The sequence below is a fragment of the Cuculus canorus genome, chromosome 3, assembly GCF_017976375.1.
Source record: "Cuculus canorus isolate bCucCan1 chromosome 3, bCucCan1.pri, whole genome shotgun sequence".
Taxonomy (NCBI): domain Eukaryota; kingdom Metazoa; phylum Chordata; class Aves; order Cuculiformes; family Cuculidae; genus Cuculus; species Cuculus canorus.
In genome coordinates this window covers 86,705,084-86,722,868 of record NC_071403.1, presented here as the reverse complement: position 1 = coordinate 86,722,868, position 17,785 = coordinate 86,705,084, and the positions used below count along the sequence as shown (strand labels likewise).

The window sequence follows — 17,785 nt, the reverse complement described above, 5'->3', positions numbered from 1 at the left end:
TGGAGTTACCTCCATTTAGCACCACTCTCTGGGCCCGGCCATCCAGCCAGTTTTCAACCCAGGAGAGTGTATGCCTGTCCAGGCCAGAGGCTAAGAGTTTCTGAAGCAGAATGCTGTGAGAAACTGTGTTAAAGGTTTTACTGATGTCCAAGAAGACTACATCCACAGCCTTTCCCTCATCTAGTAGTCGAATCACTTTGTCATAGAAGGTGATCAGGTTGGTTTGGCAAGACCTGCCTTTCATGAACCCATGTTGACTGGGCCTGATCACCTGGTTCTCTTGCATGTGCTTCATGATAGTGCTCAAGATCACCTGTTCCATTTGGAACAATTCTTCCTGGCATCTCAGTCTGTCTTTAATCAGGCAGATGGAAAGTTCTTGTTTCTGAGATTACTGGTAAGTAAAAATGTGCAGTTTCAAAGTAAGTGATGATGTGGAGTGAGAAAAAAGAACAAAGTACAGAAAAATTAGACCAAATTGCTGATTCATAAAGAAGGTACCAAACAAGCAGGGCTGGGATAGAAACAGCTGTTCAATTCTAGTTTTACTACAGGGTTCAGTAGAGGTTTTATTTTAAAGATCAGAGATAAATACCCTAAATTATAGATTTTTTTTTTTAGACTTTGCTGTGCTGTAGGTAGCAAGGTCTACGGGTACAGGGTACAGCCGTGGGAATCCCAACCAAGTAATGCAGAAGCAGCCAAGCTAACTTGTTGCCGTTTTAGGTATCACAGACATACCTCTGAGAGAAAAATACACTTTGTGTATTTTAAAATTTAAAGGCTGCAGGAGTACCACAAGCACGTGGATTAAATCATGGAAGCAGCACACAGTCCCCTTGCAGCAGGATCCCCAGCCCAAATGGTGCCATATGTGTTGCTGCCTCACTCCCCCTCTGCCCATCCCTGACCTCAGCTGCATATATCAAAGACAGAAGTAGATGGGGACCACAGGGATGGTTGTTTTCCTCTAAGGGCATGATCTTATAAGGGTAGTTAATAGCTCTTATTAGGAGCATGGTCTGTGTGGCATCAGCATGCCTTTAAGCACACAGTTTGTCTTTGGTCGTCTTACCTTACTTCTAGCTTCGGTGTGGCTATTACAATTTGATTTAGGTCAGATTTATTTCCAGCAACTGCTCTGTATTACAGCAGATGGCAGCCTTTTCCCAAATTTCCGGAAATGAATTGTACCTAGATTTCAGACAATACATGTCTTTTCTTGACTCCTAGTGTCTACTTGCTGCCAGCAGAAGCCTCCATAGGCACTGAGCAACTGGAACGAAGGAGCTAGAGATAGAAACAAGACTGAAATCACCTCCTTGCATTTGCAGAGCTTGGCTCCTCAACAGTGTTCTGATCAGCTGTTGCACCACCTCTCTATTCATCTAGGATGATGTTTCCTCTCCAACTTATATCAGAGTTCAGGATCAAAGTAATTAAAAATCCATGCCAATTAATTTCTTCACCTTGATGACAACATATAACAGAAAATACTTCATACTTTATGGGTAGTCTGTCAAAATCAAAGTGACATTTTTTCAATACTCAATTTAATAAAGTGTTTATGTTGTATTAAAAAGCCCCTCTGTTAAATGACCCACAGCAGCTGTCTGAATAAACTGCAGTGTGGGTGAGGCCTCAGATTACTTCATCTGCTAGTGACTGTTCAAAAGAGCCTCAGATAGGCTCTGTGGATTCACCCAGCCCTGCAAAGAGAGGAGAAAAGGGATCAGCACTCTTCTGTCCTGCCCCTTTTTCTTCCCTGCTCTGGGAGCCAGAACAAGAATGCTCATTGTGATAGGCATTTTTGAGATGACCACAGGTACACCAAGCTCTTTCCAATACCCTCTAGACCCTGTGGAAGCATTTCTTGTTACCACATGGCAAGTCCCTTGTCCATAATGTATTTTGATACCTACTGGTGTTAATCTGTCCCAGTGGTCTGTTCACAAATATAACAGAGAGGCAAAGATATCTACTCCTGGGAATTTGTTCCCGATGCAAACACAAAAGAACACAAATGTACTTCTACCTATGGCCCTGCCTTCAGTTTCTACTTTTTATCCTGCTTCTATTCTCACAAAACATGCTAATGGCATCCAGATGCTTATTAATGTTTCATACTAACAACTAGAGACAGGAAATACAGGCCAGATGAGGAAAAGAACAGCTTAAACAATAGTTAAGAGAGACAAGAGGAATTCAGAGTCAGCAGGGCCAAGCAAATTTTGCTCTGGAGACTTCATGAAACTAATCAAATGGTTATCAGTGAATGACTTTGTGAACTCTGGGGACAGGAGAAGTCCCACAGGACTGGAGAAGCTATTATCAATATCTAGGGGAACATGCAAATATAGCATTGATTAATAATAAAGACCTACGTGATCCTGAAGCAACCACTACAGGCTTACAAAAACAACTTGTGTTTAACTTGTGTTTAAAGCTCCATTTCTGTTTTTGACAAGGCAGCTGGCCTGGCAGCTAGGAAAGGGGAGTCACGGATGTGCTGTATCCCCACTTGAATAATGCTGACTCATAATGCTGCTAAAGGAAGCAGTCTGGACAACATTACTACAAGGTGAACAGGTGAGCTGCTTAAGCCAAAGGTGTAATATTCATCACATCCCTTGATGTGCCCCTGACAGCCACCACCATGGGCACATTGACTCCCGAAATCTGGCCAAAGAAGCAGTAGGCATTATTTCTCTGTGTGTACTGCGAAGGATGGGAGACATGAGGAGGAAGAGTTAATTTCACACAGAAAGTCACTGTCAGCAAGGAATTGACCCCAATTCCCTACATTATACTCAAGGTATTGGCACTCATGATCATATTTTCCTCACAAGACATGCATGCCACCCAGCTTTTAATGAAAGAAACACTTAAAATACTCTTCCACCAACTAATCTACCCAGCCTGCAGGGACTGCTGCAGACCACTGCTCAGATCTGTTAGAGGAGACTTTTCATCCTTTTGAAAGCTGCCCTCTTCTTTCCCAGCTCTGCAGAGAAATCTGGCTAACTAGAAATCTCAAGGCCATTATACAGCAGCTCTCTCATCTTCCTGACTGCATTCATTATTAATAGCACACCATTAAATTTTAATAAATTGAATAGCAGTGGTTAAAGGCTTGTTAGGCACCTTTCCTCTTTTTTTTTTTTTTCTTCTAGATCCATTTGTTGGACGAGTTCATTCAGTGTTGTGCAGGGGAAGCTGTCGATCAGTAACAGGTATACCTTTTGCAGAAAGTCATAACATTTTTATTTCCTAACTCTGCACAGGTGCTTAGAATACAAAATCTTTTGCTGTGGGTTGCTTTTTTCTTTAAGAAAACAAAAAAACCCTCAACAACTCAAACAATAGGTCAATCTTGGGTTTCAACTTGCTCTTCAGTTCACCTTATTAGAGTGGGAGTTGGTGGACTCTATCATTCATTAATGACTTCGTTTCCTAGGGAAGATGGGATTAGCCTGGCTGTGGAAAACTCTTGGTCTGCATAGGACCAACTGTTATGCAGGATTTGCCTATGAAGAGTGATGAATTGGGGATGCTCCAGGGGAAACAAGCCCGTGGCAGAGAGGGAGACCCTCCATTGTGTTTTTCAGGGTTGAAAATGCTCTGTCCCCATCCCAGGCTGCAGAGCCCCACTCCCGAGCTGTCAGCAACACTAGTGCTGGCGTAAGGTTGGCTTGGTGTGACGTTAACCTCCTCCTCACCTTGAGGTTAAAACCTGAAAGAAAAACTCAATTTCTCATTAGAGAAGAAAAAGTTGAGAAGAGATGCTCACAGCCTTCATGTACATAAAAATCTAGAAGGAGAAAAGAAAACATTGCCCCCACATCCCCTGGATTGTGGATGCAATAACAAGCAATAACAAGCAATAACATGCTGAATCTTTCCTTCTGGGAGGCTTTAGGTTCAAGATGAGGCGCAATTTCACGCTAGGAGGACAGTTGAACTAAGGAACAGACTAATGCAGGAGAGGACTTCCATGAATCTATGATTATGTTATGAACAACACATTTTAAAATCAGCTGATGCAAAGATGCAAAAACTTGCATCTAAAACTCATGACAAAATTATTTGAAGCAATCTGTGAACCCTTCTAGGTTTCTTTTTTTTTCCTCCCCTTGAAATAGTAGGTGAATTTCAGGGACTGTAAGAGCTACAGCTTGAAAGAGGAAGAACTATATTTTTAGATCAGCTCACCTGACATATATAGGGAGCAAAATAAAGGCAAAGCTGATCAGAGCTCACATGTAAGGCGACAATAATATAATGAAGTTTTGTAAGACATTTGACTCGGTATGGAGTGACATTGTGATTAAAGCATTAACACTCTCCGCTGTCAGAAAAGGCCACATTAAGTGCAGTAGCTGATAGCTCCCTGGTGGAGGACCGGCAGGACAGAATCGCCAGGGAAGCATCTGGAGTTGATAGTGCTTCATGTTGCTGCTCAGGATCTGGGAACAAATGTAAGGTGATCACCGACAGTACAGGCATGGGATGCAAGGATCAGCCAGGGGCAGGCTGGGTTGAAGAAAGCAATTTAGGAACTGCTGCTACACAGATCACCCTCTATGCACTGCTGGGGTTTTTTTTGAGTACCAGGAGCAAAGGTGGGTTAAATACCCCCATCCTGGGGACTCACATGGCTGCTATTCTATGCTGCATCCTGGGGAAGCAACCCTCCTACATCCCACCTTTCTACTTCTGTAGCATGAATTAGTCCCCAAATAACAGTCTGAAAGATTGTTTGGGGCCAGCAGAGCCTAAGCCCCTTGTGTGATACTATTAAACATATTTTTCACTGCAGAAACATAGATAGAGCCTGACTTTATTAACTATTAGCCTATAAAGATAAAAATATAACAAAATGCAGACACACATGGTCTATAAATATATTTATACTGTTGTGAGGACAACTATTCCCAGGCCTCCACTGTATGAAAAACACTCTACTGTATAAATACTGTGCATTTGGCAATATTGTTTTAAGGCCAGGGGGACTGGGACGTTCTTTCCTTCAGGGCTGGCAGGGTCTCTAGTCAAGCACCCCTTTTGCAAAGACATTTACCCCAGCTCCGGCAATGTCTTTCCCTGGTCTACAGCTGCCAGGAGCTGCCAAGGAGTGCGACTTGAGCACTGATTCATAGACGCCCAAAGGCGCTTGCACACATCTTCTGCTTCTCCTGCTTGAGAACAGGCGGAGTGAGATTTCCAAGTGATAAAGAGTGATGCTGGCAGAAAAACGACGGTGAAGCCGAGATCTTCAGCATCACTTACCCCACCTCTCTGCAAAGCTGCTCTGAATCCACTTTTAATTGAAATAAGTGAAAAAGCGTTAGATATCCATGCTCTGTGCTGTTATACAGCATCTAAAAGACCTTCTGATTGATTTGGCTCCCCTTCAGAAGGGAAGAGAACTAATTAAATGAACGGAGGCCTCAGCAGCTTTGCTCTGTTGAGCCTAGCACTGGCTTTGCCCAGCAGCTGCCGCAAACACAGGCTGCGAGGAAGGGGCAGCAGATAAGAGAGGTGCCCACATCCTTTCAACCCATCTTGTGCAACATTCACCCTTCAGCAATGATGGAGGGTGGACCACAGGTCTCTCCCATGGTGAGACCCATGGACATGCCACAACTACAGCTCATCACTCCACAGAAAGGCAAACTGGGCAGGCGAGACTATAATATCTCTATACCCTGCAATCTGGAGCCTTTCATCTCCTTTAAAGTCATATTTTGGGAGATTGTCAAGCCAAATCAAAAGACAAATACACCTGCGTTGCCATCCTATGGAGACTTGCAAAAACACTGGCCACTGTCCCAGCTGGAAGTGCAGGACAAAGAGAAAAAGAGGCCAATTAAAAAGCCAGGTTGTCTCCATGTTACTTAGGGCTAACAGAACAGATGATGGCATCGCTGGAAGCTGCGTTTGCTTTTAATTGTCCTCATTCCACTGAATAACTAATTCTCTCCTCCTCCCACACAACAGAAAAAAAAAAAAAAAAGCGTGTTTTTTTGAAAGGATGAGTTGACTTAATTCCTTTCCTACAGCGCATGACAGCAAGCTGCAGTTTTTAGCTTTGCATCCAGGCAAGTTTAGAATATCACTGCATGCATTTGTTTTGTTTCAAATCTTCTGGGATCAGCTAAAATGATTGTTCTGGAGAGAAGAGGATATGGAAGCACTAAAGGCTTTGTGTTCATTCAGCTCCTAAATTGCAGCCAACCAAAGGCAATAGCAAAGGTAGATCCTGTCATATTTAAAAGTTGTTACAGGTATCAGAGTGTTGAGATGTGGGAGGTGCTGGGACTCAGAGAGTTTCCTGGCTGTTTCCCAGGAAAGTCATCGCTCTTCCCTTACCAGCTCACATTTGCAGCCTTTTCCAGGAGAAACCAAAGAGAAAATCTTATCTAGGCTGAAGAATAGATTACAAAAAAACCCCTCAAAACAGTTTGCAGGACTTGAGTCCAGCCAACATGGTTCAATGCATTAAAAGTCACATATTTCAATAGAAACTCTTTGAAAAATAATCATAACCTCAGTGAACATGAGAGATAGAACAACTGCAGAAAAAGTGAATCTGATTTAATTTTTTGGGGGAGTTGAAACAGAAACAAATACAAGGACACTTGTATCATACAGGATGATGTTAGGAGTTATTAGTAAAGAATACACATAAGGAAGCTTTTTCCTCCCTGAGCGATTTAACTGTGACCTGCACTTCCATCTGTTGTCTGAAAACAGGAGCTATGACTTCCTACCTCTGCTACCTGTGCCACTCATGCTTCGTGCAGGATGCTTACGGAGAATCCTTAGGGGTGCGTTGTTTGCTGTGCAAGTGCTGGAGAGAAGAAGTCTTTTAATGAGACCTTTCCACTAGAAAGAAGAAAAATAGGTAATCCTGGCATGAGTTACAACTCCAAAGGACTATACTCTCATCATGTTCCTGAAAGGTAATGGATCTCCAGTAGCAATCTCAATACAGAGCTGTGATTATGTACATAGACAGGGTAGAGGAAGGAAGTCAGAGCAGATTAATAATTTACTTCTGCCTCAGAGCTGTTCAGTGACACTAAATCAGCAAAAGCATTCAAACCAAAACCATCACAATATTGCAGGCATTGCCCAATTACAAAGGACTTGCTTCTGCCAGCAGGAAAGTGCTTTTCTAGTTGATCTGTCAGGTCATTTGCGCCCACACAAAAGATGCAAGCCGTCTCAACCCTTGCATGGTAGTGCTGGGCCCTCAGTAGGGATGCCAGAACAGAGTATTTGCTGCTGCTGCAAACACATGCATGCTAGAAGAGCCAGGCTAACACCAGAGGCCAGAAAACCAGGCACCGTTGGTGCCAGTTGGCGTTCCATCCTGCCAGTCCTGCAAAGAGGACAGCAGGACAAGGACAGAGAGCTGGGTGTGCTAGCAGCAAAATCAAGAGTGGCAGGGAGTCAGTAGGGATCTCCTATGAGAGCTGGCACTTTGCCCCCAGTTACTCATCTTCCCCGGAGCTCAGCCTTCGAGGATGCAGCCCCAGCTGATGCCTACCCTGATCCCATACAAGCTTGTGCCAGGCAAGGTGAACAGGGCAGGCTCCTGCAAAGTCAGCTGTGTATTGTGGCTGTGGCAAGGACAGTATCTACCTGAGCTGGAGGGAGCCAACGGATGGGCAGCAGTTCATGGGGACCAAGGAAGGCATGTAAAGATTCAGGTACTGGGGATAATGGCTAAGGCTGTTCCCCAGCGCTGCACTGATGCTCAGCCTCAGGCACAGCTCAAGTCACTGGTCCCACCGTAGGCTTTGCAGTTCTGTGAGGCTGCATTTGGGCTGGCTGCTCTCCCAGTGGCAGTTAAGGTGTAAGGGAATAAAAGCACTTGTTTACTGCTCTTTAAATCTGCCACTCTCTCGTTTTCAGGGGGAATATGGGGCCAGACCAACAACCAGTAGTGCCCAGCACAGCTGAAGCAGTGGCTGTTCCTTGTGCACGAGCATAGATCAGTTTCTCCAGCACGTTACCATGGGATACAGCATCCCAAGCTGTTTTGACACTGCTGTTCACTGCAAGCAAAACAGAGTCCTGAGCTCTTGTTCCTGCTCTGGAAGCAGCACCAGGGAAGGGGAGGGCTTGCTGCTGCCCGTGCAGAGGCCACACTTGACAAAGAGCCCCTGACACAAATCAGAGGAGCCATCACAGCTCCTGAAGATGCTTGCCCAGATCTTCTTCATAAGATACATGGGAGTGAGCATACAAGTGATCTCCTATAGCCTTAGAAGCTGCATTTCTAGGATGATCATAGCCTTTGTGTTAAAGCTAAGTGCTACAATTAAAAATTGACAAGCTTTGCCAGTGTTTTCATAGAAAAGGAAGGTGGGATTGCACAAGCCTAGACTAGGAGCAGGAAATTGGTTCCAATTTAACAGTAACCAGGCCTAACCTAGGCTGAAAGACAGCGTGCAGGTAGGTAGTTGTAGTCATCATGATAGCTTTATATTGCAAAACTAGAAATATATTTTTAGAATCAGGCCTTGAAAACGTCTCTTCAGAAAGAGATCAAGCGTGCCGCAGCAGGGTCATTACGGGATTTGCAGAGCACCTTTAAATATGGGAGGACTGCTGGGGTGACTTCATGTCCTTGAACCTTTCAGGCTCCCAGCCTCATTCTTGCAGGTTTAACAAGCCTAGCACAGATGGGATTACAAAACCTCATCCTCAGCTTGCACCACGCATCTCAGAGCCACACCACGTGCTTGTGCTGTTGCCTGAACCCTAAGGCTGAGTCAGCAAAGGGAGTGGAGTGCTCTGCCAGTGCTGGGCTTCCCACCACCTTCCCAGGGAAAGCCCCTAACAATCTCCCTGTCAACATGCTCCTGCCCTACTGCAGCCAGCACACACGGCTGTCCCACTTCTGCTTTGGCTTCATTAGCCAGCTGCTGTGCCAACCTGCTGCCTTTTATCAGGGTTAAATCCATGCCACTTCCTCAGCTGAAAAGCAAATGGCCAAATCAAATCACCTGCATTGCACATAGAACTGTGCAGAACAGAGCAGCCATGCACAAACCAACTGCAGAAAGTGGCTCCAGATGCACTCCTGCAGATTGTCACAAAACTTTAATGCTAGAAAATGGCCTACGCTTACCTATTTTCCGCATGCATCCTCTCATCAGTTCCACATATGTGTGGTGATCTCCCAGGGAACAGTTCCGCCATCCACAGGATGCATCATTGATGCCTCTTTCCACTCAAAATTTGGAAAGCAGTTTAAGGCCACAGATCTTATTTGGGGCTGTTTTTTGCAGGCACAAGCGGTCGATTTAGACTGCACACAAGAGGAGATGCAGCAGTCTTAAAGCCAGCAAGGTGCAACCTCTTGCACTTCTCCCAGCTCCAAAGTTTGTTCAGAAGTAAAGGCCTTAAAGTTGGAGGGCTTCAGTCAGCTGGTTGAGCTAAAGGGATCACTTCACTTTTAATCTGACATTCGTTTTACAAAGTACAAGACCTTCTATTTAAATCTTTAATTAAAGAAGAAAAGTGCAGGGGGAATTCAGATAGGGAACCACAGTCAAAGATCTTGCCCTTTGTTAGCCTGCATGTTGTAAGAAACTTGTTCCTCAAACTACCCAACTGCTGCTATCCTGCTTTTGACAGCGGGATTTCCCCATCTCAGGCTTTTGAAAGCCCACATTCTGCCCTTTTAAAAAGGGGAGTAATGGGCCCAGCTTGGGTGGAGAAAAGTATGCAACAGGCAGAGTGTGTGGGGCAGGCTCTGAAGAGTTATAGTAGTGTAACAGCCCAGAGAAACAGTATTTCATTATGCCTCCATATAGAGCAAGTGTAATGTATCATCATAACAGGGTAGAGCCTTAATGAGGGTTGTGTATTGGGCATGAAACACTCTCCTTCCCCTCCACAGCCAGATGTGCACATACCCAACAGCAACACTGGCTCCCCCCCAGCATCCAGCTGTGCCTTCAGTGCAGGGTGAGCACACCACCTTCCATACGTCTGCTACCATTGTGTTATCAATCTGTTTTCACAACTTGCCTTTGTATTACCCGTACTGCTTTGTAGCTGTCATCACGTCCTCCTCTGATTTTTCATATTCCCATAACCAACAAGATCAGGACCAGACAAAAAGTGTCAATCCAATTTTGTGCAAGATGGAACCAAGAGCTCTTGACATTTTAGAAGAGCTCAGCCATTCATTCAAAGCTTTTGCTTACATTTCATTATTTGTAACTTACTCAGGGAAGAGATCATTTAAATACATCTTTTGAACAACAATCTCGCTTTTGTTACTGCAGGTTTAAATACAGAACACATTGAAAGGTCACATGTGAAAGGAGCTATTCAAATTCAGGACTGGGGATAATATGTGAACTCTTCACAGTTTCATTTTTGCGATCTTGATCCACATGCGCAGACCAGACACCTTAGGTGACAGCAGAAGGGCCATGTCACACCACCTTTCCCAGCTCTTGGAAAGAAAGCAACAGACAATCCCAGAATTTCTATTTTTAAAAAGTGTTTACTCACATAGTTTGAATAAATTAATTTGCAAATAAAAATTAAACTACAGTATACTATAGTTTGAATAAAATGATTAGAACAACTACAATACAGGGATTTCTTGCTGCATAAGTTTCATTACTTAATGCATATAATCTGGAAAATGTCAAAATCAGTTATATCTCTATGGAAAGGGAGTAACAGCAGTTACTTGTACGTGACAGCTAACTGAACTTATAATACAGGCTTCCTGACACATGCATTTCCTGAGTGAACCAAACAATATATATAATTTTTTTTTAAATGGAGAAACAATTGACAGTCAAAGTAAATAATTCATGACATCTAAGCAACATAGGTCTCTCTTCAAACCAAGAAAATTTTAGAATGGCTTCAAAAGGAAAAATTAAAGCTATGCTATGAAGTACAGAACTTTGTTACTGCCAATTATACAATACGTATTTAAAAAAAAAAAAAAAAAAAAGTATGAAGCTGGCCAAAAAAAGCTGAATCAATCCTAAGAGGTCAGGCTGTGTGTTTGCCATGAAGCACAGTGGGTTAGCAGCAAAGCTGGATGTAGTGCACTGGCCTTTTCTGGTGAATTAGGAGGGCAAAGAAGGGTCGGGTGAGGAGAGCAGAGAGAGACCAGAGCCCACTGCAACCTGAGCGGACCTCACGCCAGCATCCCACTGCGAGGCCGGAGCCCAGGCCAGCCCCAGCGCAAACTCTTCCCCAACAGATTGCCAACCGTGACAAATGACTCAAGGATGCTCGGATGCAGGCATCCATCCCTTGGGTACCAGGCTTCAATGCTGTCCCGTGCGTGGCCTCAAGTGTTTGCACCTCACAGCAGGGAGAAGACGCAAAGCCCAAGCATGCCAGTTTGCCATGGGCCAGAGGAAAGGCAGAACACCCAACCGGCAACCGTGTCACAAGCTGGGACTGTGGTCAATTCACAGCTTGCTCCCTCTGCCCCTTCCCTGCCCCTCCCCTCACCCTCCACCTCAAACAGCAAGGAACAAAACGAGCCTCGTCTTTTGGGTTTGTTAATGTTGAACACTGGAAAACCCCTCACAAAGGTCACTAAAGCTAAATAAAAGAGATGTGTTAGCATGAAGGGAGAAAAAAATCCTTAATCTAGGCTAAGTTGCATATTGAAAAAGTCTGGTAAATATTCTCCACGTAACCAGATCTTAAGTACAGTCCTACCAAAAAGACATTTTAAGAAGTCCTTCTTAGCTACCTTTCAACATGGTTAAAGCACACCTTTATGCCATCATAATTTGCATTAGCTTTGTTTAAAAAGCATTTTAACTATTCTAAGAACTCAGTATTTTAGATTAGAAAAGATTTTTCTACCATTTCCATCTCCCGTTCTTCTCCATCCAGAACTATTCTACACATCCAACTGCTGGATGTAACACACTATGACCATGCTACTTTCTAAACATTCTATGTATTCCCAATAATAAAGATAAATAGAAAAGAGTTAATATACACATTATATTTTACAACGTTTGCATCCAACCTGTAAAGTAATGTTCTTTGAACTGTTTACCCTCCATAGACAAAAAGAATGAAACTATTTTCAAACGCTGTGGCGTCTGAAAACCACTAAACGGAAGGCATCGAAGTTCACTCTACACTTCCTTCACCTCTTCAGAAGCAGTTATTAACTAAAAAAAAAAGCAGGAGTTCTCCCCCTTCTCACCGTTTCGTCCATTTCCAGACTTTTCTTAATAGAAAGGGATTTAGCTGCTGTAACAAAAACCCAAAATTCTTCATCTTAATGCAAACCAGCAAAGCCCAGAGAATATGAAAAATGGTTGGTTTAAAAATCAGAATCGCTTAGCTTATCGGTTTACTGCAGTCCTCAGGAACACATGTGTTAGTCAAGAGGTCCTTGGAAAATGAGTCTGATATAACCTTGCTCACCAGCCAGCTGATGTGCACAAAATGGACAGGCTGCGTGAAACGTGTGAGTACCATGAGGGAGAGGGATTTGGGACCAATAGGCAGTTGTCTTTTCTGAGCACACATGTCCACATGGGCTGAACGCGTGAGTTGGAGGTCCTGCATCCACATAAAATCCTGCTTCACATCCAAGCCAGAGAGGCACATAGGGGCCGACAGAGCGGCACATGGGACACTCGCGATCCTTGCCGTCTCTCTCCTCTTTGTTTCCCCAGTTGTGATAGCCATGGACGTGGCCACAGTTCAGATACACCCACGGCTGCTTTTCATCTACAACATCTTTTCTCTTCATGCTGGGAAATGCCAATGTGTTAAACCCCACAGGACACTGGGGCCTGGCTGCATTGATTTCCTGACGGAGCGCTTCCAGGTGCTTGACAGTAGGAGTGCGGGCAAGCCCTTCTGCAGTGCGCCACAGCAGTGTTGCTCCACATAGGTCAATCAGAGAGCCATCTTGAAGTTGGTTTGTTTCATTCTCAACCTTGCGTGGACAAAGAGAAAGAGGTGTTACTCTTCAGGTAACATAAGGCATTTTCATAATAAAAATCTGCCTGAGAGATACAGAAAAACTTTCAAGCAGTTCCTGACTATCCTACATAACAGACCCATACAGTGCCCAGCATCAGCTCCTTCCTTACCTGTTTGTAAAAAGCAAAAACAAAAAAATTCTTGAAAGCCTTCTTAGTCCTCCATCACATTTTAGACTGCTTCCTTTAAACACACCATTACACATGGCTTTCTTCTTCAGCTGTCAGCACTCTTAGCTAAAAGCATCACCTAAATAAGTGTTCATGTATCATTTCTTTTTGCTAAGAGATACCAAGTCACCAAAACCAATCATCTCCTGGAAATGCCACCAATGCTTTTTAAACAAGAGGAAGAACCATAATCATAGAATCATTAAGACCTCTAAGACCATCCAGTCCAAGCATTGGTCCAACACCACTAAGCCATGTCCCAGAATGCCACATCTACATGCTTTCTGAACACCTCCAGGGATGGAGACTCCACCACTTCCCTGAGGAGCCTGTTCCGAGGCTTCACCACTCTCTCAGTAAAGAAATTTTTCCTAATATCCAATCTAAACCTCCCATGGCACAGCTTGTGGCCACTTCCTCTCATCCTATCACTTCCTCCTATCCTATCTTACTTGGGAGAAGAGGCTAACACCCACCTTGCTACAACTTCCTTTCAGGAAAAGACAAAAACTCAGAAAGGTGGAAATGGATATCCTGGTACATAGATATGTGTCAATAAAACTATAATTATTCTTTATTAGTCTACAAAAAAGTATAAGCGGGAAAACCTCAAAAGCATAAACTCCAAAGGGAGAATCAGGAGAATGCACTTCAAAATGCACTCACGACCGTGAGTTTGCAGAAGAGCATAGTAGGCTGGCAACTCAATTTGGGAGAACAGTCTGGATCTGCCATTAAGTACTAGTTTGCAGCTAAACGTCAGTTATTCAGGTTATGTACCTTCATGTATGAACCCAGACACATAAGTAGTCAACGTAACCAATTACTGAGGCCACCCCTGCACTGAATGAGGCAGTTTATGCCCAAGCTGTACCACCTGGGCTGTACCCATTCTAAACAGGCTGCAGAAAACATAGGTCACTACTCTTACCATTTTGCCTCTCTGCTGAGCTGATCTGGTTTCACGGAGGCTGAACACATTCCCACACACAGATATCTCTCTCCACACCCCCGGCTTGGAGTCTTCTGTAAATCCATTACGGGGATGCATAACAAGAACTCCATTTGTGGTCAGTCCATCCATTTGCCCATCTGATGTCTTCCACTTCGCAGCTTTCTCCTAAGAGATATTACATCAATGGAAACTTTTAATTTGCCTGAAATGGACCTATGAAATATTCTAAAAATAAGCCTGCCTGCACTGAACTTGGAAGGGATAAAAAGGCACAGTTCCCTTACCCCAAGAAAGATGTTTTTTGAGGAGTCAAATCCTGCAGCATATATTCTTGCTGTAAAAGGAGGGTTACGTTCACATATGATTCTGCAGGCAAACCTTGATATAGTGCTCTGCACAGACTGTGTATCTGAATTACTCTGACTTCCAGGAACTGTATCTGTCACGACAAAGTCTATAGGACTCTCCGTTGATCGACCAATCTGGAAGGGGGTTAGAAAGAAAAACCCTGTTTAGTTTGTCTTTGTGTCAAGGACTACTCAAAGTCAATACATTTAAAATGATAAAAAAGAAAATCATAACAATCCCGTCTGAAGCATTCCCTTCCACCAATCTATATTTAGGTTACCAAAGCCTAATCGGAACTGATGAGTTATTCCACCTCCATTCTGAAGGCTGAGTACAGCCAATTGAAGGAAGGAGAAATAAAACAAAGTAATTAAGTCAATTCTGAGATGACTTTCCATCGAAGGCCTTCTCATCAGAAAGGTTACACTCAGGTCAGCTGGACCAGCTGCAGCAGTGCCGAAACAGCTAGGAAACAGCAGTTAGACGGAAGAAAAGTGATATTCAGTCACTTTGCATGCCCAGAATATTCTGAATGATATCAAATACTAGGTGGAAGTACAGATGTAGGAAAATTAGATGATGTGAGCTGATTCCAGCTCCGGTGGTGCACTGAGAAGCAGCAAATCGGTCAGGAAAGACAAGATACAAGCTGTTGGCAGCAGGGAGGGCTTACATTAACATGCACAGAACAGAACAGCAATGCAACACCTGACCACCCCCGATTTTTCTAGTACTTGTGCCTTCTTTTCTAGTTGCATGGAAGAACTGAGTTTTGGAGTCCCTCACAACTCTACCTCGTTTGATAGAATTGCAAAAGTTTCATTGCTTTTCCAGTCAACTCATCTTTGCCTTATAGAGCAAGAAGTTATATCCATCTCCCAGACATCCACATAGCCAGGTTTAAAGCCCAGCTACACACTGCTACCTTTCACTCCCAGAGCTCTCAACAGCCTCTTATAAAATACTCAGTTATATTAAGTCTGATTTTTGGGCATGAGACCCAAACCCCTGAGGTGCATTTACGTGAAGGCTAGATGGAAAGCTTTCAAGACACTGAAAATGCTTTGTCAGAAAGTGTTTTTCTATGGCTTCTTAGGCAGGATAACTCATCAGCAGACACTGACTGCCACTGGCAATTTTGGAGCAGCATGCATGCCACAGCATGCTTGAAGAGAGAACACTTACAAAAACAATAGCTTATGCTGCAGTTAGTTCATTACAGCTCTTTTGCTCTGCTGTAGGTATTAGCAGTTGCAGAGCAGCTTCCTCCATCACTTACCAACACCTCCCACCTCCTTAGGTCCTGCAGCAGCGTCACAGCTAAATGCTGTGACAGCAAAACTCCTTGCCATAAATTAGCAACAACAAAAAAATAAATGAATGCAAGATCAGTCCAGGAATAAGAAGGAACAAAGCACACAAAAAAATCTCCCAAAACAAACCCCCTCCTTTTGAGAAAAACAGGAAACAATTACAAGATATTAACACACACCACAGCTGCAAATGCGTTTGTGGCTCTTTCTCATACATACAGGAACTGCAGCAAAGTTGCTCTGAACTGTGAGCACATCAGCACCCAGCCTCACATTTCCCAGCGCTTTACACTTATTTCTGGATTTGCTTATAGGATTTAGGGATTTTTTTCATATTAGTTGTGTCAAAAGCTTTCCCATGTTTTCACACTGTATTTCTTCTATCCTACCTCCAACTGGCTGATCCCAAATCCCTCCATAAATGCTATACACAAGTGCTTAAAGAGAACTGTGCAATTCATTCTTAATTTTGCAAGGAGGGAGACAGATTACGTAGTTGCAGACCAGCAATCCAAGGCAAAACCATAATCCTGTTAGTTACCAAAAAAAAAAAAAAATCAACTTTCACCTCTGACCAAGCCTTAAAGAGATGCACAGATGTACAGCCTTGCTGGTGTGATGGCCTTGGGAATGAGGGAAAAAGCCTGTTGAGAGGATGTCTTGTTAGGAACTACCAACAGCAAGAATACATTTATATTTACTTCACATACCTGGAACATATCTGTGTTGCTGTCATGTGTATATTCAACTACTACTGTCTGGGCCCGAGACAAAGTGTAAGATATGCTGTGTTGGTCCTTATTACTTATTGCCTATGGAAAAAATGCCAAATATTATTGAACCAGTGAACTATAACTCTACTGAATACAGCAGCAAACTAGACAATATACAGAACCAGGCTCTTGTTCTGCTCAGTTAATGCATTATGGCAGATGGTGGTTAGTGACACCCATAGTTAAACTCCACAAACCCCAGGTCTAGCCATTAAAAAAAAGCTCCAGGATTGATTCAGCAGCACACTAAACTAGTCTCTCTACCCCAGGCTGCAACGAAGTATACGTGACCAAAACACATTATTAGTCATGCTTGGTGTTAAAGCAATGCTGGCCTTGACACAAGAGAACAAAACAACTGAGTGCAAAGGCTAAAACTGAATATAACACCTTCATGGCCTTTTCAGCTTGAACTTCTCTAATAGCAAAATCAGGACAAAAAACTTAGGGACTTCACTCTAAAAATGAGGCCTGAGCTAAAATCGGTGATGATTAAGAAGATACATAGACAAAAATTATAAAAAGTAGTGGTGGTAAACAGGGTAAAAATGGAAAAACACAGCAGAGGTTGCAATAGTTAGAGTGAAGTAATCCAGGTTTCACTTTGTTAGTCTAGATTTTCATTCCAACACAGCCTACTAGGGACTCAACAAATACTTTTAGAGAAGTGCTTCTAAATAGCACGTACTTGAAGACCACAAATAATTAGCAAAAATAAATGTTCTTATTACAGCTCTCCTACAGAACTATTTCTATTACAATTAACTTGGTTAGCAACGTGCTTCTGATTTCAGGATATTTTTTGTCATTTTCTGGATTTACGAATCAATATTCTCAAGTGTCAAAGTAGTAGAAATCAAGCACTTAATGCTGCTGGTTTTGTTCAAGGGCCTGATCTTGATACTGGAGATCTTTTCTAAACAACAACAAAGCATTCTCAAATTCCATTGATTTCAGTAGAAATGCTCTATTTCTTATTGAACATAAGTGCACGTATGCTTGAATTGCCACAAAACACAGGTGTTTCACAGTAATACCTTCACTATAATAGAATAATTGTGACATGAAACACTTCATGACCTACACCCTTCCTTTATCGCTTCTTAATGGGAATGCTCAACTTGATTACAAGCCACAAAAAAACGTGCCCTGCAAACCCCACCTGTCCTCATCCCTAGAGAGCTCCCACCCATTGGGCTGCGCACACAG

General features: G+C 43.2%; 1 protein-coding gene across 5 annotated transcripts in view; it reads right to left on the bottom strand.

Annotated features, from left to right (window-relative positions):
- Positions 1–10,525: 10,525 nt before the first annotated feature.
- PELI1 (pellino E3 ubiquitin protein ligase 1) overlaps positions 10,526–17,785 on the bottom strand; it is a 44,701-nt gene continuing 37,441 nt past the window's right edge. For 4 of the 5 annotated variants that reach the window (XM_054063191.1, XM_054063188.1, XM_054063189.1 and 1 more), the window contains 4 exons: positions 16,514–16,615; positions 14,427–14,624; positions 14,119–14,307; positions 10,528–12,970 (listed from right to left, as the gene is read on the bottom strand). In XM_054063191.1, coding sequence (XP_053919166.1) covers positions 12,404–12,970; positions 14,119–14,307; positions 14,427–14,624; positions 16,514–16,615 — 1,056 coding nt within the window. In that variant the 3' untranslated portion in view covers positions 10,528–12,403. Of the gene's footprint in view, positions 12,971–14,118; positions 14,308–14,426; positions 14,625–16,513; positions 16,616–17,785 lie in introns of all 5 variants that reach the window. The other variant, XM_054063190.1, reaches the window with a different exon arrangement.